The sequence below is a fragment of the Meriones unguiculatus genome, chromosome 15 (assembly GCF_030254825.1).
Source record: "Meriones unguiculatus strain TT.TT164.6M chromosome 15, Bangor_MerUng_6.1, whole genome shotgun sequence".
NCBI classification, from domain to species: Eukaryota; Metazoa; Chordata; class Mammalia; order Rodentia; family Muridae; genus Meriones; species Meriones unguiculatus.
The window spans coordinates 72,709,008-72,736,700 of record NC_083362.1 but is presented as its reverse complement, the minus strand read 5'-3'; the positions used below and the strand labels follow the sequence as shown (position 1 = coordinate 72,736,700).

At 38.3% G+C, this 27,693-nt stretch overlaps 2 protein-coding genes across 7 annotated transcripts in view; one reads left to right on the top strand and one right to left on the bottom strand.

The window, feature by feature from the left end:
* Gigyf2 (GRB10 interacting GYF protein 2) overlaps positions 1-27,693 on the bottom strand; it is a 129,431-nt gene that overhangs the window by 42,471 nt on the left and 59,267 nt on the right. For 4 of the 5 annotated variants that reach the window (XM_021644622.2, XM_021644624.2, XM_060368792.1 and 1 more), the window contains 3 exons: positions 5,221-5,400; positions 1,767-1,984; positions 1,330-1,675 (listed from right to left, as the gene is read on the bottom strand). In XM_021644622.2, coding sequence (XP_021500297.2) covers positions 1,330-1,675; positions 1,767-1,984; positions 5,221-5,400 — 744 coding nt within the window. The remainder of the gene's footprint in view (positions 1-1,329; positions 1,676-1,766; positions 1,985-5,220; positions 5,401-27,693) is intronic. The other variant, XM_021644623.2, reaches the window with a different exon arrangement.
* On the top strand, positions 15,015-27,541 carry Kcnj13 (potassium inwardly rectifying channel subfamily J member 13). 2 transcript variants are annotated; one of them, XM_021644627.2, is made up of 3 exons: positions 15,015-15,274; positions 19,971-20,210; positions 22,349-22,527. In XM_021644627.2, exons 2-3 carry the CDS (start codon positions 19,987-19,989, stop codon positions 22,383-22,385), a joined length of 261 nt encoding a protein of 86 aa, XP_021500302.1. In that variant the 5' UTR covers positions 15,015-15,274; positions 19,971-19,986; the 3' UTR covers positions 22,386-22,527. The 2 variants fall into 2 exon arrangements, with proteins under 2 accessions (XP_021500302.1, XP_021500301.1); XM_021644626.2 differs by having other exon boundaries at positions 15,047-15,274; positions 19,971-20,446; positions 22,349-27,541.

Below are 27,693 nucleotides of genomic sequence, written 5' to 3'. Positions count from 1 at the left end.
CACCAAGAAACAACTACTATGACTCAAACAGGTCTCAAGAGGCAAAAATATCTTTCCCAGCTGAAAAGTTATTAGCAGATGACAGCTCTGAGGAAGGAGACTCATTTTTCTTCAGAGATGTGACTGCCCATAGACCACACATGCTCCAGAGGATGGCTTCACATATGTGTGCACAGGGGCAGACTTAACTGTTCTAAGTGGGTTATTTTAATTAAAAAAGGCATGAAAACAAGAGGAAGGATGTGTTAGGGAAGGTCCAGAGGAACCTGAAGTGGGCTGAGAGGGAAAGAGAGGTAGACATGATCAAGATACATTGTATATATAAATTAAAAAAAAAAAAGAGGTATAAGTCCCACATCACAGGTATATAGATGCAAATATTTCTTAATTTGTTCAAGACATAAAAACTAAAAAAAACAAATTTTGCTTCAGGTCCTCAACATATTAGTCTAATGAAGAGATGGGCCCTCAATCTTTATAATATTGTTTTGTTCGGTATACACATATAACGTTATGTTAATTACATAACAGTACTGGTTACTAAGAATCAGAGGACAACATTCTAACTAGGAGGGAATAAAGTTTCAGCTATATAAAGAAGCACATACACAAAAAACAGGGCATAAATCAAAGGCTAAAATGTTTTCAAGATGGTGAATACAATGTCTGGGAGATAAGTGGTTGATGCTGAAACTGCAAAGAAGCCATATACTAGACCTCAAGAAGTCTAGCAAGCCAGGCTACCAAGGGCAGACTCTTATGGTGACTGAGTCCAACAGTCCTTCAACATCAGCCATTACAATACAATGTATTCACAAGAATAATCACAGAAATACACAACAATGGCGCTTTTAAGATGTATGAGCCGCTCAAACAAATATAGTTAACTCTAGGGAAGATGTGCAAAGACTTGCTTTCTAGCAAAAGTGATGACAAGCTTCCAGACTGGCCCAGGTGCTCTTTCTGTTCCCTTGGGACAATGGCATTTTGGGGTGAGGTTGAATATATGACCCTAGAAGGAAGGCAACTCTCTGCTATGGGCATCCAACCAACGATCTGAAACAAACATGCACGTGCACTCAAGACAGCTCCATCACCTTAGGGAAGTGAAGCTCTCATCACCCTTACAGAGTTAAACCCTGTTTTCGATTTTTGATTGGGAGACATGAGGAAAGCAACACTTGATCGCTTTTACTGCTAACGATACCTATTTCAATCACTGAGCCTCTGGAAACAGTTCCATGAGGTTAAGTAAAAGCTGTCACACCAGTGACCACTCACTGGCCTCAGCAAAATCCCTTTTCAGCATCCACGCTCACAAATACATACCATCTCCTCTGCTGGGGACCTTGGCTGGGAGACTGTTTTCTGTCCGACTCTCTTCTTCAGCCTTTTCCATTTGTTCAGCTTTGGGTTCATCTTTCCTCTCAAACTGTGGTGCTTCTTGAGGCTGGTGATCCGGCGGGGTACCTGGTCTAGCACGTGACAATGACGTTTGGGGTGCTTCCTCACCGGCTCCTGCTCCGTCTGACTTCTCTCCCTCTCTCCTATCTGTCCTATCAGGTTCTTTGGCCTCTTCATTATGGCTGCTGTCAGAGTCAGAATGCTCCTCTCCCTCCTCCACAGGCCTGAAGTCCATCTCCTGCTCTTCGGGAATAGGTTCTTTCTGCACTTTCTGCAACAAGAAAAGAAAACCAAGGCTAACAGCATATTTGGCTCTGGTGTAAGGTCGGTGCCTAGCATGGTTTTTTAAATAGATTTCTTACTTTTAGAGAGAGGAATGCTCCAGAGGAGTCAAACGTGCCCATTTCTTCTTCAGCATCCTCTAAACACCATTCTGGCAAGCTATCCCTGTCGTCATCAATGCTCCCACTGCCAGAGCGCACCCGCCGGTAACCCCGCTCATCCTCTCGGTCTCGAAAATCAAACTCGAACCTCCGGCGGCGCTCCATGTGTTCCCGCCAGCCTGTGGAACGAGGGCCATCTGAGTTGAGGAGGAGGACAGAAACCTTAGGGAAGGTTTACGACAGCATTTGAAAAAGAAAATCATGGAGAAGAAATAAAGAAGACAACTACAACTACAACTACAACTACAACTACGAGCCAATTTGTAATGGATCAGCCTCCGAAAGAGAAAACTAGGTGAACTGAGTTCCGAGCTCATAGCACTTGCTCTCACTAAGTGACCACGGTGCTTCCCTTCACAATATGCTGGCATGCTCATCGTTTCAAGATAAATTTGGAATAAAGCACACTGAAAGGATATACTTTGAATAATTAGGCAATCAATGAACACTGATTAATTACTTTCGTGACCTAATTCCTAGGTCATGATTTACAGCACTGGCTATCTTTCTACATTGAAGTTCATGCCTTTTCCCTCTAAGTATTAAAGCAACTCCTTTCTAACCACAAAATCTTTACTCTATGAATTATATTAGTTCCCTGTGTCAAATCATAATATCAAACTGTGCCTAATTACTAGTGTTAAGTTCTCATTTATAATTCTAATCTACAACAACAATGAAAAACTCATGAAATTACAGTACCGGTGGATTATGATGCAAAGGATTTTATATGGCAAATCTCTTAACTGGTGCAGTGGCAAAGTGGAGATGTGCAGCTCTGCATGCTCTGCTGCTTTCCTACAGTCTTTCCTCCCCTTCACTTTCCTCAGCTCTTGCTTCTTCCTGTCAAACACCTCCAGGGGCATTCCTAAGTCCACCCTAGCATACTACTTACTGAATCTACTTTCCAACAGAAAAAAACCTGCCTGCTCAAGGTATTTTTCTACAACAGAAGTGCTCTTCTAAAAGAAAAAGTGGAGTTCCTGCTACCTTTGCCCAACCTACATCTAAAAATGTCATTAAAAAAAAAAAAGATCGTTCTTAGCAGGTATGGATTTTCTAGCCTTGACTCTATGTTTGGAGATGGTGGAGAGAAATGAGGTCAAAGTGAAATGCTCTTACACCTGAGGCCAAATTTGCTAGAACTAGCAACCTAAAAAAATATTGTGGAAAACATTAAGATGCCAAATACAGGCCAAAACTTAAGATGTTCAAATAAAGACAGATCTCCCCATATGTAAAATATTTACTACCTGCTGAGAACACAGAATTTTATATACACCTTGTTTGACTGTAAGCCTAGAGCCATTACTCAAAAGGAGTCTTCATGATCAAATGTTGGATTCCAGAGTCGGCTGTCCACTGCTATCATTTCTAAACAGTCTAAGTATGCACACTGATAGGAATCTATCCTTCTAGGCACTCAGCTCCTGTTTCCCTCTTACTGAGTTTCCTAAGTTCATCTCCTACAGTGGAGGCTTCCCTGTTCTCTGAGTCCTATCTCTAGCTATATCCAGCTGTGAGCCCCGCTTTAATAAAACTACATCCTGTAAGTTGTCTTAACCAAGTTAGTAAAGTTCTGCTCATGAAACTAAATGTAGCAAGTGAAGTAGACAACTCCTGAAGGCTGACCACAGCTTTACAGACTTTACATCTAGAATAAAGTGAGGCACTTTTAGAAAATAAATCATCTGAAATATTATATTTAAAATTTTATTCCAATTCTATTAAAGAAATTAGCTATAATCTAAGAGGTAGGAGTAAACATATCAAAACTAATCAGACTAGTCTTTCAATATGCCCGCAGGCTTCAAAGCAAAACATATTATTGAAAAAAAAAAAAAAGGCACAGGAGTTTTTTTCCAGATAAATATTTTATCTTTATCCCATGAAACATCTTTTAAAAATACATGGTCAAAGGGAGCAAGGGTGGATTGTGAAAGTATTGACAAAACTAGTATGAAAGACAAACAAAGTAGCAAGATTTAGAAAAGAGGAGGGGAACACTTTATGATCAAATATGAAGCTGCTGGGGAGGACAACAGTAGAAGATCACACTGAAAGTTAACCTAACTCCCCTTAACAGACTCAACATGGGCTCAGAAGCACTGTTGACCTTCCAAAATAGTCACCTTGTTTGTTTTTGACGAGCTGGAATTTCTCTTCTCCTTCAGCCCAGATTCTGTCCATTCTTCACTGAATGCTTGTTGGGAACATAAGTCTACAACCCTTCTCCTTACAGGCAAGCTCAGCACAAAGTGCCGCAATGCCTTGGAGAGAATTATGACATGTGGCTACCTAGGTTACAGACTGATGAGAACTGCTGAGCCTATGATATAAACAATGCCCACTCATGACAGAAAACTTGCCCAATAGGCAGCTGTGAAGAACTGGTGTAATCATCAGACTTTTATCTAAAGGTTAATTTCATTATGTTTCTATCTATATACCACATGATAAACTAAACGCCTGCTGCTATGTGTAAGACTAGGTTAGAGGTTTGGCTTCCAACATGACTAAAAAGAGGAAAATCCTTACACTGGTATTAGTACCCACTAGTAAGGTAAGGTTCTCTGACATACAGCAGATATTATGCTTCATGGGCAGACACACTCTCTTTGTTTATGTAATCCCACAGTTCAAGCTACAGACATCTGAGCATCATGAGGATGGAAGCAGCAGCTCTGGGGAAAGGAGCTTCACAATGCACCAGTGTCTTCAATTATTGGCATAGCTAATGCCCAAGAATGGTTCGAAACATTAAGAATTCAAACGAAGAACTTAGAAAATTTACTAATCATTACTATTCTTGTTCCCTTTTCTAGGTCAGAAGGACAAAACAATAAACTTGTGATTATTTCTGACCTGAGTTTAAAATTTATTCTTCAAATGAAGGGACCCATCTCATCACATTTTTAAGGGAGGGATGGTGGAACAATAATCCTTTCTTGTTCAGAAAAATAACCATGAAGACAACACACATTCCTAACATATAATTATACATTTGTAAGTTTTATTATTTTTTAAAAAATAACCCCTATTACGCTTTAAACAATGCTACAGCTAGATTAAAAGATTTAGAGGTGGACAAACTGAATGAAATCCTTCCTCGCGCTTGTAGATGCAAGCAGGTGCTTCCTATTAAACCATACTATTTGCCCCAGGAAAATGGAAAAGTGATTTCAATCAACTGAGTAGATGTGTTGGGGAACTGTTCTGTTGAAATGTTTTTGTAGTAATAGAACTGGGCTGTGACAGCATAAATGATTTCTTTAAAAAAAAAAAAAAAAAGAACTTTTTTTTTTCCATTAAATCTCAAACCTTTTAGCAAGCTCTCATTTCAGCTCCTTTGCATTTTAAACACAACTCTTACCAGGACTGTGAGGTCGCCACCTCTCTCCATCTCTTCTTGATCCAGCTAATCGCCAACCTCCATCTTCATCTTCTCCATTCTGTTCCTCTCTATAGATTCGCCAGTTTTCACTTTCTGACCGTATAAATTCATGCTTTCTCCCCACAGATATTGGTCCACTTTCCTCAAAATTTGGTCTCCCTATAAACAAGATAAGAAAATGTTAAGTTAACATGAACTCTTGCCAATAAAGATTTTGAAAAATAAGTAATATTTCAAATCAAACCTTCCCCATATCTGTTCCCTTCAATGTTCAAAAGTATTAATAAGCTAACTGTACTATACATAAATGTTACACTTTCCCCTAAAGTTGAATGCGCAAAGATTGGCAAATTTTTTTAAAACAAAGATAGTATGAGCAATTTTAAATGGCATACAATGAGGACCTGGAGAAATGGCTCACAGGTTAAGAACAGTTGTTGTTCTTGCAGAGAATCCCTTATCCTGTTCCCAACACCCATACAGCAGCTCAAAGACCTCTTCTGATCTCTGATGGCACCAGGCATGCAGGTGGTGCACATATTTACATGCAACCAAAACACTCATACAATATAAAATAAATCCTTTACCAAAATATACATACAATTAATCTTCAACCAATCTTTCTTCTACATAGAATTCCAGGGTTAGTCCCCAGAACTTGGAAAATCTTCCCAAAACTGCCCATGTGTCCACTTAATCATGTATATTTAACTATTGCACACATATACCCTGAAGATGTTATAACACACTCTTTTGAACTATTGCTATTTTTCAGACAATGGTGCATTTTGTCAATGCTTCCCTATCAGCATATATCTTTTTTTAAATGACATTTTTAAAATTATATGACTACCTTAACTGATTTAACCAACTGGCATGGGTGACTCTCCCAAATCAGGAAATGTGTACATTTCAACCACTTTTAGTAAAGAAAAAATAATTGGAAATTCGAAAAGTGAAAGCCTTGTATTTGTAAAGTCTCATTTACTCAGCAATATAGGAATGTGACAAGTTGATTTTTGAAGAAAATTCAAAGCAATGTTGTCTAATAATGTCTTAAGAGTTACATTAATGATTTAAAAAAAATCAGGCAAATAAACTGGCACTTTAAAAGAAAACAATTCTCATTTATGCAAAAATTCCTTAATTTCATATTGTACGTGCTAACATCTTAACAAAATCTCACATTAGTTAAAAATGAAGAACACTGCACTCAGGGAGGCAAAGGCAGGCAGATTTCTGTGTGTTCAAGGCCAGCCTGGTCTACAAAGCGAGTCCAAGTCAGCCAGGGCTATTACAAAGAGAAGCCGTCTCAAAAAGTCAAAAATAAAAAAAGAAGAGCACTGAGCCCTCAGTCTGCAACAGTTATGGGTTCGTGTTTTCTTGGTGAGAAATACTTTCAATTAAACCATAATAAAAGTTTTAAAGAAAAAGGATTCTAATGAGGAAATCCTTGTTTCTAGTTATCATATAGTACATTTTATTCATACTAAGATTTATTGTGCTGTTTGTCCACACAGTTTCAGACTGTTAGTAGGTATTATTCTAAGTTAATAACAAATTACATCTTAAGATCAGGGTGGCTAGACAGCTTAGTGAGTAAAGGCATTTGCAAACCTGACAACCTGTTTGTTTCCTGGGGACAAGTGATAAAAGGATAGAACCAACTTCCACAAATTATCATCCAACCTCCACACCCATGCTCCCCACTACAGGGGGCGGGTTGGGGGGAGGGAGACAGGGAGAGGTAAGGGGAGAGGGAGAGGGAAAGAGAGGGAGAGGAAAAGAGAGGGAGGGGGGAGACTGTGTGTTAGAGAGACTGAGGATTGAAATATAATTTAAAAAAAAAACTCTTAGAAGGGAAAAAAATATCATCTGCTAGGAAAATACTCCTCACTTTTTGCTGTGGTCACCAGCTTCCAGGAGAGCTCCCAATAATCCCCAGCTGCTGATAACCATGTAGTACTCTTCCCTTAAAGGTGAGCTGAACATACTGCATCACTTTCTGATTCTAATGTTGCTTTTTGAAGACAGGGTCTCACTGTGTAACTGTGGGTGGTCTGGACCAGGCTGGCCTGCCTCTGCCTTTGTGAATACAGGTATTAAAGCTGTGTGTCACCATGCCCATCTCTGAATCTAAAATTTAAACATCTTTAAAAAAAAATCAAGCATCTTAAAATCATTCTCTGAAGCCAGCCAGCAACTGCATGGTACCTATGGTGAAACTCATAGTATAAAGTCTTGAAGCTCTTCCAGAACCATAAGAGTTCCAAACCCAAAAGACACTTAAAATGACTAAAGAGTAGGCAATTTTACTGCTGTTCAATAAGACCCTGATGTCCAAGCCTCCTAGCCAATAAATGAAGCAATCCCTTGGCTTCTTGTCTACAGAAGCAGAGAAATAAGCATCTATCATTTATTCACGGCATGGCAGAACAAACTACTCCATAATCTCAGCAATCAGGAGGTAGAGGAAGGTGGATCAGGAATTCACATAAGAATCTTTATCTAGCCTGGGATAAATAAGACATTAACTCAAAAATCATTCAGCTAAGTTCTGGTGTTATCTATATTATTACACAGTCAAAAACCTAAATATTCTCTTAACAGATTTAATCTTCAAATCTAAGAACACTGAGGCTCAATAAATAACCTACGGGAATTGTCTAGAATCACAGCCATTATTAAATAGTATAGCAGAATTCAAATGTTAATCTCCTGATTACTCACTCAACAGAAATTTTTTAACTTTTATTTTTATTTATTTTTTTTATTAATTACTTTCTTCACTTTGTATCCCAACTGTAGCGCCGTCCCACATTCCCTCCCAATCTCTCCCTCTTTTCCACCCATTCCCCTCCCCAGTCAACTGATAGGGGAGGTCCTCTTCCCCTTCCATCTGATCCTAGTCAATTAGGTATCATCAGGAGTGGCTGCAATGTCTTCCTCTGTGGCCTGGTAAGGCTGCAGATCCCTCAGGGGGAGGTGATCAAAGAGCAGGTCAATCAGTTCATGTCAGAGACAGTCCCTGTCCCCATTACTAGGGAACCCACTTGGACACTGAGCTGCCATGGGATACATCTGTACAGGGGTTCTAGATTATCTCCATGAATGGTCCTTAGTTGGAATATCAGTCTCAGAAAAGATCCCTGTGCACAGATTTTTTTCTCTCCTTGTGGAGCTCCTGTCCCCTCCATGTCTTTCTATCTCCCCCTTCTTTCATAAGATTCCCTGTACTCTGCCCAAAGTTTGGCTATGAGTCCCTGCCTCTGCTTTGATACCCTGCAGGATAGAGTCTTTTAGAGTCCCTCTGTGGTAGAGTACTGTCCCTGTTTTCTTCCTCTTCTGATGTCCATTCCACGCAACAGAAATTTATAGCACATAGAGTCAAAGTTATAGATTCAAGTGTGGACACATCCTTTCCTTGCATTAAAAGACCTCCAGGCTCTCCTGCTTAGATTAGGAGAGGTCAATATTCTTTACAAAACACTATGTCTACTACATGGCTTCATTAAAAATGCAGCCACCCATACAAAAGAAAAATTTAGAAGAAAAAAAAAAAACTTTCATGTTGTTGAAAACAATGAGGGATGACTTTACCAAGTCCCAAATGCCACAGAGCTGTGAGAACACACAGTGTTAATCACAGATGGTTAAACTTTTGGAGCCACTCATGACATCGCCTGCTTTTCCCACAGAGCCATGCATCAAAGTAAACAACACTCAATAGAACAGACTGCTAGAGGCTTTATTAAATAAAAACTGAATTCACCAAAACAATTCTACAACCTTAAACCGGAAAAAGTTGAGCTATAAAATTCAGTGAGAGGAGAGTGAGAGAACAAGGGGTGAGCACACAGAGGAGTAAGCCAGTGGGGGGGGAGAAGAGAGAGAGAGAGAAAGAGAGAGAGAGAGAGATATTAGTGACCTCCGCCTCCCCCGCCCTTAGATCCTGCTGCATTCACTATGTTGTTTATAGACAGGCTTCCAACAGCTGGACTCAAGTAACACTCCTACTTTGGCTGGGTAAAGGGCATCACCACAGAGCCTAGGTAACATTGTCACTGAAATCAACACTTAACTGGTTTAGTGTCTCAGTTTTTACTTCTGAAATCAAATATTTCTTTATGATTATTCACCTCCTAGTAATGCCAACAGGTCAGTTATATCCTGACACTTCTCATTTGGGTCTGATAAGAAGCAGCCTCAATTTACATGAGTACTAGCAAATCACTAACAGAATTCAAATTTTAGTTACTAGGTGGCTATTACTACAAAACAATTTCTAAGAACTGCTATATACTTTTTTTCACATATCAAGCATTACATCTGAATAATAGCAACAGGAAGGTTTCAATTATAAATTAACGGGAAACCAACCAACCAACCAAACAAACAAACAAAAAACCACCAACCCAGGATGACAACAGTCCTACAATCCTATCTTCAGGACTTAGAGTCATTTTCAGAAGAGAAGGGTGAAAAATGGTTAACGAACTTGTAAATAGACTTCACTCTCAAAAAAAAATCTTCTAATTGAAGTTCAACATTCTTAGGTAGACACATGAAAAATGTGTAATTGAGTTTTCATCAAGCAATTATGTAAAATCAACACCTTAGTTTGGGGAAAAAAAAAACATAACCCCTCCCCCCATCAACGCTTTCAAATCTATACACTATTTTGATTTCTTAATTTTGCCCTTTTGAACTTAAAAAAAAAAAACTTTATTGGGGAATGGGGTGTACACACACCAAGAGGCACATGTGCAGGTCAGAGGATAATTTGAAGTCTGTTCTCTCTTTCCATCTTTATACGGATTCTGGGGATTCAACATCATCAGGCTTGCACAGAAAGCACCGCTACTCACTGAACTCTGTCATCACCCCTGTTTCTTGCTGTTTCTTGCCTGTTGCTATCATTAACCGCACATTTATGAACATTCTTATATACAAATTTTACTGAGAAAATGAATACTTCTTTAGGTACACATCACTTTCAGCTTTTATGATTAGTATCATATATTTTCCCAAAGAAATGGTATTACTTTGTCATTTGACTGTTTTACTCAAACCTTGGGTAAAAGTTAACATGACGGTTCTTCCATAAACAGACATAACTAGGCACACAGGATTACAAAAACAGACTTGAACACAGCACCTGCCCTCTAGGCCACAGACCAGGAATACACATGGAAATAAATGACCTGATACACTATAGTTGATACAATGCACTGATATAGTTCACCTGATCGTCTTAATAACCACAGGAGATTAAGTTAAACCTCACATCCCTATTGTTCCTGTGCGGAAAGGGATACCTGTGGGGGTGGTTTCCCAAGATCACATAGCTGAGTCATGAATCAGAAATAAAACCTAGGCCTGCAACCTCCTAACTCACCTCTACTACATTACTCTCTGTGGTTTACTCACAGTTAAGCCCACTGGAAGTAGCCAAAAATTCTAGTGAAACTGAAATAGGAAGAGGAAGATCTAGGATTTAAGCCTGGCAAGCTCCAAAGGACTATAGATGGTATAACTTAGGGGTGACTTGCCAACATCCACAAGCAGAAGTAAGTTTATTTCAATATTTCCACGGAAATAATTCCAAAATGTTTATTTCTGAAAAAAAAATTGCTTAGGAACAACTTCTTTAATAGAAAAGATTTGTTCTAGAAATAAGTTTAAGAAGAAAAATATGGCTTCAAACAATACCAAAAATATTTTATAATTATTAGTTTGGAATCCTTTCTAATCTAATTACAGTAGGTATCTGGTTGTACAAATCTGGGTAAACAGTGGAAATATCAAAGAGATTCATGTATATAATCTAGTTTCAAAAGAATTATAGGCTTGTGTGTGTGTTTGTGTGTGCACAAGCAAGCTCGCTTTGTTTAGCTTTCAGGACAGGATTTCTCTGTGTAATCCAGGCTGTCCTGGAACTCAGAGATTTACCTGCCTCTGCCTTTAGACTGCTGGGACTAAAGGCATGAGCCACCATGCCTGGTAGATTTGTATATTCCTGATAAAAGTTAAATGACAAACATCAAAGTTATTCACAGAGAGTTTTAAAGATGCTATCTTATGCTCTTTTCATACCTAATAACTTTAGTGTTCTATGGTGGCTAGGGCCACAATGAGGGCCACCCACATGGGCCCTTCTCAGTACTCAAACTTGGACCCTTCTCTGTAATGTACCAGCACTAAGAGAAAGCGGAGCACAAAAGCACTCTGGTTGACTTCTTTTTAATACTAAATTTAGAAACAAGATGATTTAAAAGTGCATCTAAATCTAATGGCTGAAAACACTAGTTCCCAGCTAGAAAGAATGAAAATACTACAGCGGGTGAGAATCTTCTTTGAAAAAGTATCAGTATTAGGAACATGGCCCTACCCCTAAGCCCTCATGCTTGCTGCCTGCTGCCTGCTGGTACACACCTAAAATACCTGGAGAAGGCAGTCACTGGGAGTCTTGAACACACCAAACCGGAAAGAGAGACTAGGTGAAACAGCTATTCACAAGCTACAGTCAAGGGTCAATTCAGGGCCAAGAGTCCCTAGGACAGAAGCATGCAGTGACCAAGGATGCTTTGTTTTTCAGGGCAAGCCGTCTAAGGCTTACAGACTCTTAAAGGGGTCTATGATCTTCAAAAGGTTAAAAAAAAAAAAAAAAGGAAATCAATTAAAAAAAATTTTTTTTGGCCGTTAATAGGACTGTTTTATCAGGAAACTATATTACCTACAGATTACTTTATGTTCTTACATCATAGTCACTTGAGGCATATAAAAGCTGTTAAAAGTACATTTGCAGTATATTATGTACAAGTAGTATCCCCCAATGACACTATATACTTGCTTCTCTTTAATGTATTAAGATGGAATAGGAGACTTCTACAAATGAAATTAAAACTGAGTGCTGGCTCCTGCCTGGTCTGGCTGGGCGGACTTCCTAAGGAGAAGGAGCGGTAAAAGGGCACCTGTGTGCGTGTTTGACTCGCAGCCAAAAATGGTGTTTATGGAAAACTTCAGATGGAGCTCAGAGGCACTCAGCCAACAAAATCTACAGCTGTGAAACTTGGAGCTTACAAGGACCCAATCTCCAAAAGCAAAAGCGGAATTATGGGACAGACTTTGAAGCTTGTTTATGTGCAAATTTTTGTAGCAAGTGACTTTCTATTTCTCTACCAAATAGTGAAAGGGAATCCCATCCAAGTGTGGACACTTGCCCTTGCTCTCAATAGTTACTAATAAATACAACTCCAGAGTGGTGAAAATAGGAGTTTAAAGTCTACACTGGAAGTCTCTCAATTTCTGCAGCCTACCCTCTGCTCAGCTGGTGAGCACAGTTCTGAGAACACGGCAGCTTGTGCCTGGACAAGGACGAGGAGAGCTGCAGCATGTAAGAATCTGAAAACATACCACAAGCAAGGACACATGTCCCCCTCCCACTGCCTCATGTTCATAGTGTGCTAACAGCACACCCAGAACATGCCTGTCATCCCTCAACACAAAGAAGTGAAAAGAGTCTAGGTATCTTTAACACAAGGCTAAGAATATACTTAGCCAGTCAGACAAACCTGATGAAAGAGTAGGCAAGATACTACACTCCTACAAATCCTATGTCATTTTAAAGGAAACTGTAGTGTATTTGTAGATCACACACTAGACTACTTTAGCTAAAATAGGAATCGATGCCTTTAGGGAGAGAGATTTGGATTTAATAAAGACTAATATTCTTATTTGTAGCACTCAAGTGTAATCACAATTTTTATTTTTTATTTTATTTTTGAATTTTATTTTATTCTTATCAGTTACATTTTATTAACTCGGTATCCAGCTGTGTCCCGATCCCTCATTCCTTCCCAGTCCCTCCCTCCCTCCCTCCCTCATCTGTAATCACAATTTTTAATAAGAAAATAAATCATCAGTGGAACACTAACACTTCATGTTTCTGCACAGAAGAGATGCTTTAGATTCAATTCCAACTACCTTACTATGGGTTTTAGGGTGACAGTGGCATATCTTCTGTGCCATTATCAATGTCATCTCAGCCAAGCAAATAGCACCAACTAATAATAATTTAGATAATCAGGTGGCTGCCATGGGAATACTAAGCTCCAGAATCCAAGGATAACATCCACAGTCAACCATCAGTGACCACCACTGTCCATGACAGGCCTTCAAGCTGGAGGCCTCCCAGAGCCAGAAATACTTCACGTAAGCCATTGTATGGATGTGTGCTTGTGTGCACCTGGGTAGGTGGGTGTTGTCTGGCTGACCAATGGCTGAGATTATAGATATGAACCCCATATCTGGTAAAGATATCTATTAAGTTAGCATGTCATTTTTGTGCCAATGCAGTTTCAAGTAGAGTACATTACTGTAAAAGTCTGTCCGGCTCAATGGTACGTTTGTAATCTTAGTACTTGGGAAGCACAGGCAGGGGGATTTAAACTCAAGGCCACAGTAGACTATACAATCAAAATGTCTTTTTTCTTAACGTGGTGACAGGGGTGGAGGACGTCCTAAGTTGAATGACAAGCTTTTCTGCCTTATCTACTGCTCGTGACAGTGGTGGGTATGCTAATGTGCATCTCCTTTTTGCGGGGAAGAATGTCCCCCACAACTTGCTCTAGTGTTTTTGTGCTTCAGTTAGGTGTTTCCCTCAACCAGCTAGCTGGAAAAATGATACAAATTTCTATTTGCACACGCAAGGAGTAAGTCTGACAGGTGAATCTCACCTTGATTACCTTCCCAGATTCTGAAGGTCAAAGGTACTATGCTGTGTCTAAACTTGCATTGAAATGCCTGACATTAATAAAACAAAGAAGGAATTAATGTATTTTTTAAATTGTGAGGAAAAGGAGAGAAATCCACAAAGTCGGATTTCCCTTCCTAAGTAGCATTAGATTGGTCTACATTCATAACTTTCCCAGCAGGACTTTCCAAGCTTTACTTCAAACAAACAGTGTCTTTGTTTCTCAGATCCTCTTATGTGTAACATTTGATCAAAGTTTAAAAATTGGCAGCTAACAGAGGGAGAGAAAATACTGCTCACTAGGCATTATATGAGGCATGCTTTTCAGCTCATGCGGAGGCTGTACAAGCTGGACTGCTGACATTTTTCAGGTAAAAACAAGTTCAATAGTAAGTGACAGTTCATGTGCCTTGAACATTGTTTTATTCTACTTCCTCACACATAACAAGAAAAGACTCCCCCTAAGGATCACTAAAACAAGCCTTAAGAAAATCCTTTCTTTCTTTCTTTCACCAGGGTGCTGTTTAAAGAAAAGTACAAGGCATCAAACAATCATTTTCCTAGTCAAGCCTTAAAACCAAACATAACTTTAAAACCAAACAAAGAACCAAGTCGTTCCTTTGCAATTAAGAAGGGGGAGTTACTATTTCAGGTAATTAAATGACCTATACCTACTATCCCAGCCATACAGATGAGGTGGCATCTGATAAGAAAACCAGAAAAATCAGCTCATCAATTATGCCTAAACATCCTTACCCAACTAAATCGCCTTTCAAGAAATGGTGGAAAAAAGATTAGTGAAAGAGATATCTCACACTTTAACACGCAATATAAGGAGAGAGGGCTGAAAGGAAATCTTGCAGGGAATTTTATCCCTTTGAACTTTCAAATAAACTCTTAAATAAGATTATGCAAACTTACTAAAAACCGGTCCTGATTAGAGGGAAAAAATGCGCCCCTTCTCCACGTCAGTTCTAGAGGCTTTCTCCAGAGCTGTTAGGATTTGTGTTGGGTAAAAAAAGACCTCCTAACAAACCAGCATTCTTTTCCACATGATCAGAGCTAATTGGCCCCCCTGCAGACTAAGTGACCAATCACATCAACTTCAGCTGAAACCAGCCCTCACGACATTATAAACACAGGAATGCAAGCTGCAAAGCCAGTCCAAGACGAGAACCTTCAAACTAGACTGCAGGTTAAAACTACCCGATCAAAAAGACAAGACTTTGCTAACTTCCCCAAGACCTACCTTGGTAGGCTGACCCCACAAAAGAACTGGTGAGTACATGAAGTAACTTTCATTCTTATTCTTTCCTTTAGGGTAACAGGCAAGGAAACTGACAGCAAACAGGAACAGAGGGAGATTGCTTACAACAGTGTTTTACAACAGAGATATTACCTAGACAGTCAAAACTAAGGTTTGTTCTTTTTTCTTAAATTTAAGAACTGGCAAATAGCAATACTAAAAGCATTAGTGAAGTTTAGCTTTCAGTTATTTTAGTAAAAACATACTAATATTTCATTATATAAAGAGTAGAATAAGATCCTAGAGAAAACTTGGTGGCTTTACAAAATAACTTTCTTTGATGGAATTAGAAAAACACAAAATAAGCATATGGAAATGTCAAAAGAATAAATCATTATGTTTTTAATTTACTTAATGTACAAGAGATATGTATGCTAATTTAAATTTTCTTTTTAAGCAGGGAATTATTACTGAAATAGATTCTGTACATAAGAAATTAAAATACCAACTATTTTCTGAGATTACATAATGGGGTTAAAATTCACATTGTTTGTCCTAATTATAGAGGCCAGGAAAGGTGCTTATGAGACTTTCAACACAGCCTTTAAAGTGTTTGCATAAGGCATGAACAAACACTGTACTTATTCACTTAGTGTTTCTAAGTGCAGCCTCTATCTTAACTGTCGAACAGGAATTACAGCACACCTCTACACGCACAGCAACAGAAAATGTAACCTTGAAGGATACCACCTGATGGACAGAGCAACACTGTGATTTTGATGATTAATGAAGCTGTCAAACTACCATTTTTAGAATAAGTACTTTTTCTATCAAACGACTTATAAATTTATAAATGCATCACTTATTCCACAGCTCCCACATACACACACAATTTTTTCACTTGTCTATTCTACTTCCTGCTGTGATCAGTTCATAAAAATCACACAAAAACCTAAATCAAGACAAATGTATTCTAAATGCACTCAATTCAAGTACATAGCACATATCTGTAACCCTAGGATTTGGGAGATAAAAGCAGCAGTATCAGTTCAAAGACAACTGGCTACAAGTACTGAGTTTGAGACCAGCCTGGGCTGTATAAGACCAGTCTCAAAAAGAGAGAGGGGGTGAAGGAAGGGGAGAAAGAAGGGAACATGTAATTTAATCTCCTTTTTAACCGCACCCTTTGTTTTAATCTAATGACATCTAGACAAGGGGACACGGCAGCTGGCCTGAAATGAGAGAGCTATGCACACAGTCAGCACCTTCAGGCCATGTTTACTGCCCTGTGCTCTTTGCACTGCATGGCGGTGCCTGACTATGAATGCACCAGGATATGAACGCACTAAGTGAGGATCAAAATTTTAGTTCTCAACTACTTGCCTACAGGATCCAAACAAAAGTCAACAATGTTTCATGGGGGAAAAACAAAACCAAAAATGTTTCACTGTTTTGATAATGGCCTTTTGAGTTCCCTGCCCATGGTTTTTTCCATGTTACTTAGTTGCTGGAGGGGAAAAAAAATGAAATTGTAGAGAACCTAGATGAACTCTGCTACAAAAAAAACCGTAGATAACTAACAGCAATCATAAAAAGACCCAAGTAAAAATAGTTAAGTGTTGAAAGCAAAGTGTGTGCATACAAAAGCTCTTTCCAGGTGTGGAAAGAGACGTAAGCAGTCAGACTTAAGCAAACTTGTTCTGCTTTGCTTTTGTGAAGCAGGGAGCCCTTAGTGTACTCCACTAGAACGATGGCTGTGAAGTCTGAACTTAATAAGCATTCCTGAAGAACCAATATTCTGTAGTGGCTCCTGGTTTTGTTAGTTTTGCTTTTGTTTTTTGAGAGCAGGCCTCACTACGTAGTGTTGGCTGGCCTACAGTTCATTGTGTGGAAGAGGCTGGGAGATCCTCCTGCTTCTGCCTCCAGAGTGCTGGGAGTGAAGGCACCCTTAGTCCCTGTAGTGGTTTTTGAACACAGCATTGCTCAGAAAGGCTAACCAGGGTCAAAGCACCCTGGTTTCAGCACTAATTCTGGACTTGAGAGGGCTTGGGAATAATACACAGTCACTGTTAATTTTATGATCTTAGGAAATTTATTGTCTCACTTTCTTATAAAATGGGAATGCTTTCAGTAGGTGTTACTATAAAAATTAAGAAGCATCATAAGCAACAACAAAGCAACTAATTCCTATGCAAAGTATTGCCTTTTAGCCTTCCTTGAATTTGGAATGGTGCCTAGCACAGGATAAACTATATATCAGCTATTATTATAAATAATTTCTACCGTAGGAACCATGTATGAAGCTGACATGGTTTAAGTTAGTTACCTGAGTTACAAGAGCAAGCAGAGTATGTACTAACAGTGCTAGGAACTATCAAAGACCAGCTTTAGAATACAGTACAGCAGGAAAGCGGAATATACAGCTTCTTATAGAAAAAAAATTTAACTGATTTTGCTGTTGCTATCCAGACTAAGTCATAATCGAAAGCCCTCATATTATATGTATAATTTCTTGCCTTTCTGCACACTTTAGTGGTACTATATAAAAATGGAGACAATCATGTCTATCTTCTTACCAAATGGAAAGAAGGGTAGACAGCATGAAAGCATCTAGCACAGTGTCTACAAAGGTTTTGTTGTTGTTTCTAAAAGGAAAGAGGTCTTTCAAAATATTTTAAGAATCTAACAAAATAAGGAGCAATAAGTACGGGCTGGGGCGTGGCCCACTTGTCAGCACTTGCCAAACAACAAAAAATGCATCCAATGATTATGACAACTCACTAGGGCACTAAGTGATACAATATGAGCAGCTTTGTTTTCTAAAGTATATCACATGAAACTGAAACACCCATCTAATTTAAATTGAAGAACTATCCAGTATTCAATCAGCTCTAGCTCAAATCTGAGAAAAACATGAAAGAATGGCCCAGGTACAAGCAACAAAGACTGCAAAAGCCTCAGAACAAAAGGGAGAGTCCTACATACCTAGCTGTCCAATGTCCAAACCCAGGAACACAGAAAAAACGATTTACAAAACCCCAGCGTCTCCAGTCAGACTGATCCATCAAACCCAAACACCCCTACTCCACCTTCTTAAGAATAATTCAAAAGGAAGCAAGCAGCGAGGCTTGAATGCACTGCTTTTAATTCTAGTCTTCTGAGAAGACTGAAGCAAAGAAAATCCAGGTCACCAGCTGGGCTACCTAAGGAAACAAAAATTGGGGAGTGGGAAATGAGGGAAGGGAGGAGAAGTGGGTGGGTAGGCAGTGCTCTCGAGAAGCACCCTTCATGAAAACGAAGCTTTGTTCCTGAGAGTCACTACACAGAAGTCATGATCTATTGTGTTTATCATGTCCAGGGCTGGTCTACTGATGAGATGGAGAAGGCCTGACCCTTCATGAAAAACTGCTCATAGACGAGAGCTAACTATACTAACACCCTTTCAAAATTGTCATCTGACCTCAGTGCTTATTTTTGCTTGTTAAGTACTTAACACCACTTTTTTTTGGTTTATTTAGTCTCAAAGCTACTGCCATTAAGATTTAAAGGAGGGCTAAATGAGAGGACTCACCTAGCATGCACAAGATCCCAGAGTCTGCTCCTAGCACCAGGGGTAAGGGGTGGTATCTAGATTCATCTAGTTGGAATGTCTTTTATTGGGGTGCAGGGATACTGGGGTTTGAACCAAAGGCCTTCTATATTTTAGGCAAGTGCTTTACCACAGAGTTCCAGCCAGGAATTTCTTACTTTGCCAAGATTTAGTATGAATTAAGAATGTGTCCATTCATCATCCAGGAGAGAAACAATATACTAATATATCATGATAGCAAAATTAAACTTATTCATGAAGCTATGAACAGGCTAAATCTAAGGAATACATTAAAATTGTGTATCTTGTGCCAAGGAGACGGCTTACTGAATAAGGACAATTGTTATTAAGCATGATGACCTAAGTTTAAAGCCCCAAGGTGGAAGGAGAAAACTGATTCCCAGGTTGTCCTCTGCTTTTCAAGAGCACACTTGCACCCCTACACACACGCACGCGCGCGCGCGCACACACACACACACACACACACACTGAATGAAAGAATAAGGGGAAAAAAAAAACCTCTAAAAGCTTAATATAATGTAAGCTGTCCTAGTACTAAGTCTGGCTTCGAAACATATGCAGAGGTCTGGGGATGCAGACAAATACAGAGTGCTTGTCTAGCATGCCCAACGCCCAGGACTCTGGGTTCAAATACCAGCAACTGTAACACAAAAACAAGACAAAACAAAAAAAGCTTGTAGACAATCTAATACTAATTTTCCAAATGATTTTTACTTATTCATGGAATAAAAATACCTATGTATTTAAATCTAGTCTTTAAAATTATCATTATTCATAATTATCAGCAATTTTAAAAAATTTATTATTTAGAAATAACATTTAGTTAACTCAATAAATACTTAAAGCCTAGATTTGTGCAAAACTGACATGCAGGTCATTTAAAAAAAAGCACAAATCATAAGCCTCATCCTCCGGAATTCCAAATATATTTAGAAAACAAAGTATCATACAGTATTTTTATAGTCACTCAAGGAAAGTGTAGGAAATATGCTAAAGTGATACATAACTAGTTAACAAATGAATGACTTGACCAGTAATTGCCTCTCACGTAAACACTGAAAGGTTCAAAACTCATGAATATCACCTCTTAAGGGCTAACTATTTTACTCCTGTTTCAGAGAATTACAGCCTGAGATGGACAGCAGTAACTGTAAAGTTAATGCTCCTCTCCTAAGTCAAAGATACCGGAGGATGGTCACAAAAGACGGCCACAGCACACTTCAAATGGATGGTGCTCAAAGAGGTCTTGTGTATCTTCGGGATGCGTGGGGAATCCTAATGGACATGCGCTGGCGCTGGATGATGCTGGTCTTTTCTGCTTCTTTTGTTGTCCACTGGCTTGTCTTTGCAGTACTCTGGTATGTTCTAGCTGAGATGAATGGTGATCTGGAACTAGATCACGATGTCCCACCTGAAAACCACACTATCTGTGTGAAGTACATCACCAGTTTCACAGCTGCATTCTCCTTCTCCCTGGAGACGCAACTTACAATTGGTTATGGTACCATGTACCCCAGTGGTGACTGTCCAAGTGCAATCGCCTTACTTGCTATACAAATGCTCCTAGGCCTCATGCTAGAGGCTTTTATCACAGGTAATTATTTTTGTTCTATAAAAAAAAAAATACTACAAGTCTTTTATAAAGTATATAGTTCATGAAGGCAAGTCTATTTTAAGTAATTTATTTGTATTATTATAAGCAGGTGATGCCAAAGAAAGAAAAGAAACAATCTAGGGACAAACAATAGAACTATAAAAAGAATATTGGAACTACATAAGAAAAAGGACCAAATGTCATTAACTTGCAGGAATATACTATGCAAAAGTAAAAACAAAAAGCCTAAAAGTAATTCTTACAGAAGCTATTTTGCTAAATATGTGAGTAAGTATATAAAATGCAAATTTTAACAGTCATGCTACCTGACATATATCTGACCTTTTATCTTTTTTCTCATGGTGAAACTTTCTCCCCTGAGATCACATACTGAGCAGGTACTCAACACAAGCAAGCCCAAAGCAACACTCTCAGCACCATGCTTTAAAGTTACAGATACACACAAAAATGCAATGGGAATGTGGCCATAAATACCTGCTTATATGTCTGGTAACATGGAAAACACCTCCCTGTAATAGGACTGGTTCTTTTTATATAACATATACAATTAAAAACAACACACACTAATAGACTATAGAAGATAAGCACTGGATATCATGAAAAATGACCCAATGTGCTACCAACTGGCTCTGCATCCTGTAACAAATCACTTAACTTCTTTAAGAATGTTTACATTGGCTCAGTTCTTAGATAAATTTAAGATAACTTATGTATTTAAATGGGCAAATATTTAAATTTCTGTACTAACCCCTAACTAAATTTGCTATTTCCTTCAATTATGAAGTTATACAAAAATATATATGATATGCATATTAAACTCTCTAAAGGATGGATTACGGGATAGATGATGAATGCACTGATGAATGGGTGGCTTGATATACCCCCACCAGTAACTTTGGTATAAATGGAAGGAGGTATTTTAAGTCAAACTACAATACTTCAGAATTCCAGTATAACCCACTGCTAGATTTTGTTACTGCATATATACGGCATATGTATCACAGTGTATTTTAACAAATGTTAACTGAATGTCAATATATTTGACTTCCTCTCTTAATTTTTAACATAAGCACTTACAACATAAATATGATGTCTGTAAAAATGACTCAGTGGTTAAGGGCACTTGTTGCTCTTTTAGAGAGGACATGGGTTCAGTTTGCAGAACGCATGCAGCAGCTTACACAATGCCTTTTTCTGGCCACCTTGGGTACCAGACACACATGCAAAACTATAATTATTATAAGGATTGAATATGCCTCACCGGCCTGCCCAACAGGCTCTGTGCCACGAGAATGGTTAGGAAACCCTCATCTACAGCTTGGGGTGGGACACAGTAAATATGTACTTAAAAGATACACTTATAAGATCACCTTCTAGCCAGTGTCCCCCAAAAATAGCTTTCTAGAAATTTCAGTTAAAATTTCTTTACTGCATCACTCTTTCCAGCCTTACCTCTTCCAATCACCCGCTCTGAACCTACTCTTCATTTCCATCCAAGTTACACAACTGTAACCATGCTCAACTATTTTCTATTAGTTCTTTTTAAAGTAAAAGCATAGAAAATGATCAGTTCATGAAATTTGTAACTTACAAGATCAAGTTTTACATTTCTTCATAACAAATCAAATCTTCTTACCCATTTTAAAATCATGGGTTTTTGCTGGTTCTTGGCAGAAATGTTATATACCCTCTGAAAAATTCAGTTAAGTAAGATTACCCTAAATTAACAATGGGATGAATTTCTTACTCAGTGAGATGTGAGAAATATGTAACAACTTGACATGCTCTTCTCATTCAGTAGATGTACTGAGATTTAAAGTTTTCTGTTCTTAATTTAAAAAAAAAAACAAAAACAAAACATTTCAATGGTTTTTAATTTAGGTGCCTTTGTGGCGAAGATTGCACGGCCAAAAAATAGAGCTTTCTCAATTCGATTCACTGACTTAGCAGTAGTAGCTCACAAAGATGGCAAACCTAATCTTATCTTCCAAGTGGCCAACACCCGGCCCAGCCCTCTGACCAGTGTTCGGGTCTCAGCTGTACTCTATCAGGAGAGAGAAAATGGTGAACTCTTCCAGACCAGTGTGGACTTTCACCTTGATGGCATCAGTTCTGAGGAATGTCCATTCTTTATCTTCCCGCTACCCTACTACCATACCATCACACCATCAAGTCCTCTAGCTACCCTGCTCCAGCATGAGAATCCTCCACACTTTGAATTAGTTGTGTTCCTCTCAGCAATGCAAGAAGGCACTGGGGAAATCTGCCAAAGGAGGACATCCTACCTACCCTCTGAGATCATGTTACATCACCGATTTGCATCTCTGATGACTCGAGGTTCCAAAGGTGAGTATCAAGTCAAGATGGAGAATTTTGACAAGACTGTTCCTGAGCATCCAACTCCTGTGGTCTCTAAGAGTCCACACAGGACTGACCTAGACATTCATATCAATGGACAAAGCATTGACAATTTTCAGATCGCTGAAACAGGGCTGACAGAATAAGACTCATCCACACCATCCTACTTCTTAATGTATTAAATATATCCAGCCAGTTATGCAGCTATTTTCCTTCAATGTATCTACTGTTTCCTTGTTCTCAATGCTGATTATATCATAGTAATCATGTCTATGCCCACAAAAAATGGCTAAGCTAACTATACACATCCCAGAAAACAAAACAGTCTAGTTACCAACTTTATATCATCGATAATCTGCTCTTATCAAGGCAACTCAATCTGATAGGTATCAATACTAAGCAAATTTGCAAAGATGTAGCATGAGATCAGTAATGAAGACAAAGTAGAGAGTGAAGGCGACCACAGCTGAACTCTTAAGAAAGCCGCCTCTTATTTTCATCTGTAAACTAAAGCAACAGTCTAGTTTCAAACCTAGATTCCTGGGTGGAAAGCTGATTTCACAATATTTAGCAAAAACCCTTTTAAAACTTTTATTTTTTCAAGAGAGCAAACATCATTCCTTTGATTCTTTAAGCTACAAAACTGGGGTAAGTATTATCTCCCCAATTTCTCATAGCTAGAAATAAAAGTACAAAAGAAAAATAACAATATGGATTTATAAACAACTCCAAAAAGCATTTGAATACAACACCCAAACGTGCGCGCGCGCGTGTGTGTTCATTTATTTGTGGTGGAACAAGTCAGGAAAGCTATGGCCCAGACAGAACCTGCAGGGTGGTATTTCTAGCTGAGAGATGCATGTTTCTACTATTTTAAATGTTGTTTGCATAATACTCAAGTAGTGATCTAAAAGCTAAATCACCTGTCATCTGAGTGCTTTCACCCTGAGTAAAGTATTATCTTCATACTCAATGACATAAAAGTCCTACAAACTACCTAAATACAAATGTATATTTAAGTTTTTATAGATACAAAGGCTTAATTAAGATATAATTCAACTAGGAAAAAAAAAACCTCCAATAGATAAAGCAAAAAATTAGGTAACAAAAGTATTTTCAAACCCAAATTCCTGTTTCCAACATCAAATAGTTTTTTCTATAAACACAAAATGAGTGTTTACTCACCAGTAGGAGGCTGGACTAGATGATCTCTATTATTTCTTTCCAAGTCTAATATTCCATGAAAATTATGCTTTCTCTGCCTGTTTTTATTTTATATACACTAAGATGAACCCTTTTTATATCCAACTTAAGATACTTCTTTAAATAATTTTCATTTCAATTAAAAAACTGAGCAGTCCTCTTGCAAAACAAAAACCAAAAGAAAGAAAATTTATACTATCAAGTTTCAAAGAGATCTGCATGCTTTCTCTTCTATTTCCCTTATTCGGTATGAAATGGGAAAAGTAAAAGATTAACTTTCACTGAAGTGGATGACCAGGCTCAATCATTTTGAAATACATACTAAGTAACAGTAAATGTTACAGAAAGCAGCAAGTTGCATTTTTCTACTCTTTGACAGAGAATAAGAAAATAAAGAACAACTTTGGAGTACCCTAAGACTGACTATTATTAAGAACACAAAACCTATTTATTATAAAGTTTTTGCTGTCTAAAAATTGCAGACATATACTCTTCCGTGGCAGGCAGACCAACTTCAGACTGCTGATAAGGAGCAGAAATTTCTATTAACAAGATTAACCTGACATTTGAAAATAAAACTGTATCTGAGACTCCTCTGAATGTTCCTACATTACTTACACTGATTTCAAGTTTATCAAGCTTCCTGAGGAGACACTTGAAACCCAAATCTCCCTACAGATGCTTCATGTTCCCCAATTAAGTCAGATCTTTTTATAGTTACTAGTCAGATAAAATCTGACATCTGAAAATTAAATAAGATTACCTCACCACATACCAGTAACAATTCTTTAGTTGGTAAGGGCTAGAGAGATGGCTCTGAGGTTAAGAGCACTGGCTCGTCTTCCAGAGGGTCCTAGGCTTGATTACCAGCACCCGCATGGCAGTTCACAACCATCTCTTTAACTGCAGATACAAAGGAGATCCATTGTCCTCTTCTGGCCTCCTCAGGCACTAGGCACTTATATGGTGTACAGACATTCATACAGGCATAATATTCATATTTATAAAATAAAAATAATTTTACAGGAAATGTAATCCAATATCACTGTTCAGGGACCAGAAAAATTCTGGGAGTGTTGTCTGCAATTCTTTCATTTATTTCAAAGAATCATAGTTCCTAGGACTAAGTTTTCTGCAGAAAGACCATTATCCCCTTAGGAATATGAAACATAAATGGAAGGTAGAAGGAAATCATTAAGAACTAATATAGTCATCAATGAAGACCACTTAACAACCAAGTAAAAAGTTACTCTTGGAAACCAGTAACAAAGCATGACAGTTTTAATAAACTAAAGACAAGCAGTACCAAAAATCTTCAGTTTAGATTTATGCTTGAAAAGTATATACTACATCTGCCAGGAAAAAAAAAATCTGAAACTTAAAATACAACAACAACAAAACAGCAACAAAAACCAATGTCTATTTCCAAGTACTTCACACTAAATGCATATTGTATCTTGCAATTCAACCTGATAGCATCTATGTTGATGGATTTAAGAGTACTGTACTATTTTTAAATACTTCACATGAAAATGTACAATGTGTCATAGTTGGCTGAGCCTACTGATGTCATGAGGATTATTTGTTTTTAATAATAATTTTCATTGCCCTCTCATAGAAGCATATACAAGCTGATCACAGGAACTCATCTCTCCTGTGCAGCAATCAATTCCTGTTGAACAGGACTTAAAAATCTTAAGAAAGGTTCAGGTCTTTTTTTACCTATATAGTCTTCCACAGATGCTCACAGGGGTAAGACATGATTCTTACCCAGATACTTGTAATCCTACATATTTATCTTCACATATAAAGCTAACGCGTGTGCTAGGTCTTTAGGTCAGTAGCAGAGCACTTTCCCAGTCTTCACAAGACCCTGGGGTTTGATCCCCCCGCCATCAAAATAAATAAAATGAAAAATTTAAAGCAAATATATAGTATGACCCTTCTCTAATTATAAAAGTAACAAGTTGAAGCTGGGGAGATGATTCAGTGGGTTACTGTGTAAACACAAGGACCTGAGTTCAAATCCTATAATCCATGTAAAGAAGTAAGAAATATCTCTATGTACCTGTAACCCCACAACTGGGAATGAGGGAACAGGATAGACAGACTTGCCGGCTAGCCAAACTAACCAAAATCGCTTCTGGTTAAATAAGGTAGAAAGTGACAGGGAAATCACAATACGCTTCTCTGGCCTCTACATACATTTCAATGGGTACAGACACAGACATGCTCACATGCACAACTCATATACACACAAAAGTAATAATAATTCCCAAATTAAAAAAAAAAAAAAGCAAGTCATTTTGGTACCTTTAATAATTGAGTTATCTTATTTTGACATTAAAGGACATCTCCCAATTGATGAATGTATTAGTTTGTCCCAATTAACTTGGAAAGTGCTGTGATTATTACTAACAAATTATAATCTACATCACTTTCCTCAAATGTCAATTACTCAGAAAAACAGACCAGACTCCTCAACACTAACCTGAACTCACCCTACCAAATCGTCCCATTAGATGTGTGAACGCTGTACTGTATATAGGCCAGTACGCGTGTGCCCCCTTTAATCACACTGTTCTTACATTTCACACCTATGTTGTTACGGATTCACCTTTTCTTTTTTGTGACTGTTGTCAAGTTGAGGAAAGGGGGACTTTTTTAGACCAGGCTAGCCTTGGACTTAAAGTGATTTGCCAGCTTCTTTCTCCCCAGCTGCTATAAACTCGTCAACACCACACCTACTTGGGATCCACCTTATCAAAGACATACATCTAGAATATAAAATACTTTTACTGTCTAAAACAGGCTGGTTAGGAAAACTAATCAGATCCAAATGATAACTACAAATGATGACAATGAAGTAAAACAAACTTTTACTCATTCTTTCCTGCCACTAAAGTATCAAAGTTAAAAATCAAGTTATACTTGGGTTGGGCGTAGTGGTACACACCTTTAGTTCCAGCACTTAGGCATAGGCATATGGATCTAGGTTTGAAACTAGCCTTTTCTGCTTAGTGAGTATCAGGTCAGCCAGGGAAAATAGAAAGACTCTGCCTAAAAAAAAAAATAAAATCAAGCTAATCTCACCAAGAGATCTCACTACTTCACCAAGGTACCCAACAATTTGAGAAACTGTTATACCATTTTAAGAATATGTTTAACACCTGCCTCTGTGAACCTTCCATTATTCTGACTTTGAAATTCAAGCAGGTCATGTCTTAGTTCTTGCTCCTCTCATCTGTAAGCCAGTATTTGTAGGGAACCTGCAAACCTTTTTCCAAGTCTGCCCTGCCCACAGTTTCGTCTCTTATCTGAACAAGCCATGTCCTTGATGCACTCACCATCACAAGGCTTCAACTGCTGTGGCCTCTTACTACAAAGCATGACCCTTTTATCCGAGATGTGACCCCAAAAGTGAGCACAAAGCTAAGGCTATTTAATAGCACTAAAAGTAATGGGGGATGGGTATTTGCTAGAGAGATGACTCACTTCCGACTCTTGAAGCAAACCAGTTTCCCAGCACCAATATCAGGTGGCTTAAAGTTATCTGCAACTCCAGCTCTATCAAACTCGACATCCTCTTCTGGCTTCCACAGGCAGCCACATGCAAGTGCACATACATACACATAAATTAAAAAAAAAAAATCTTGAAACAAATA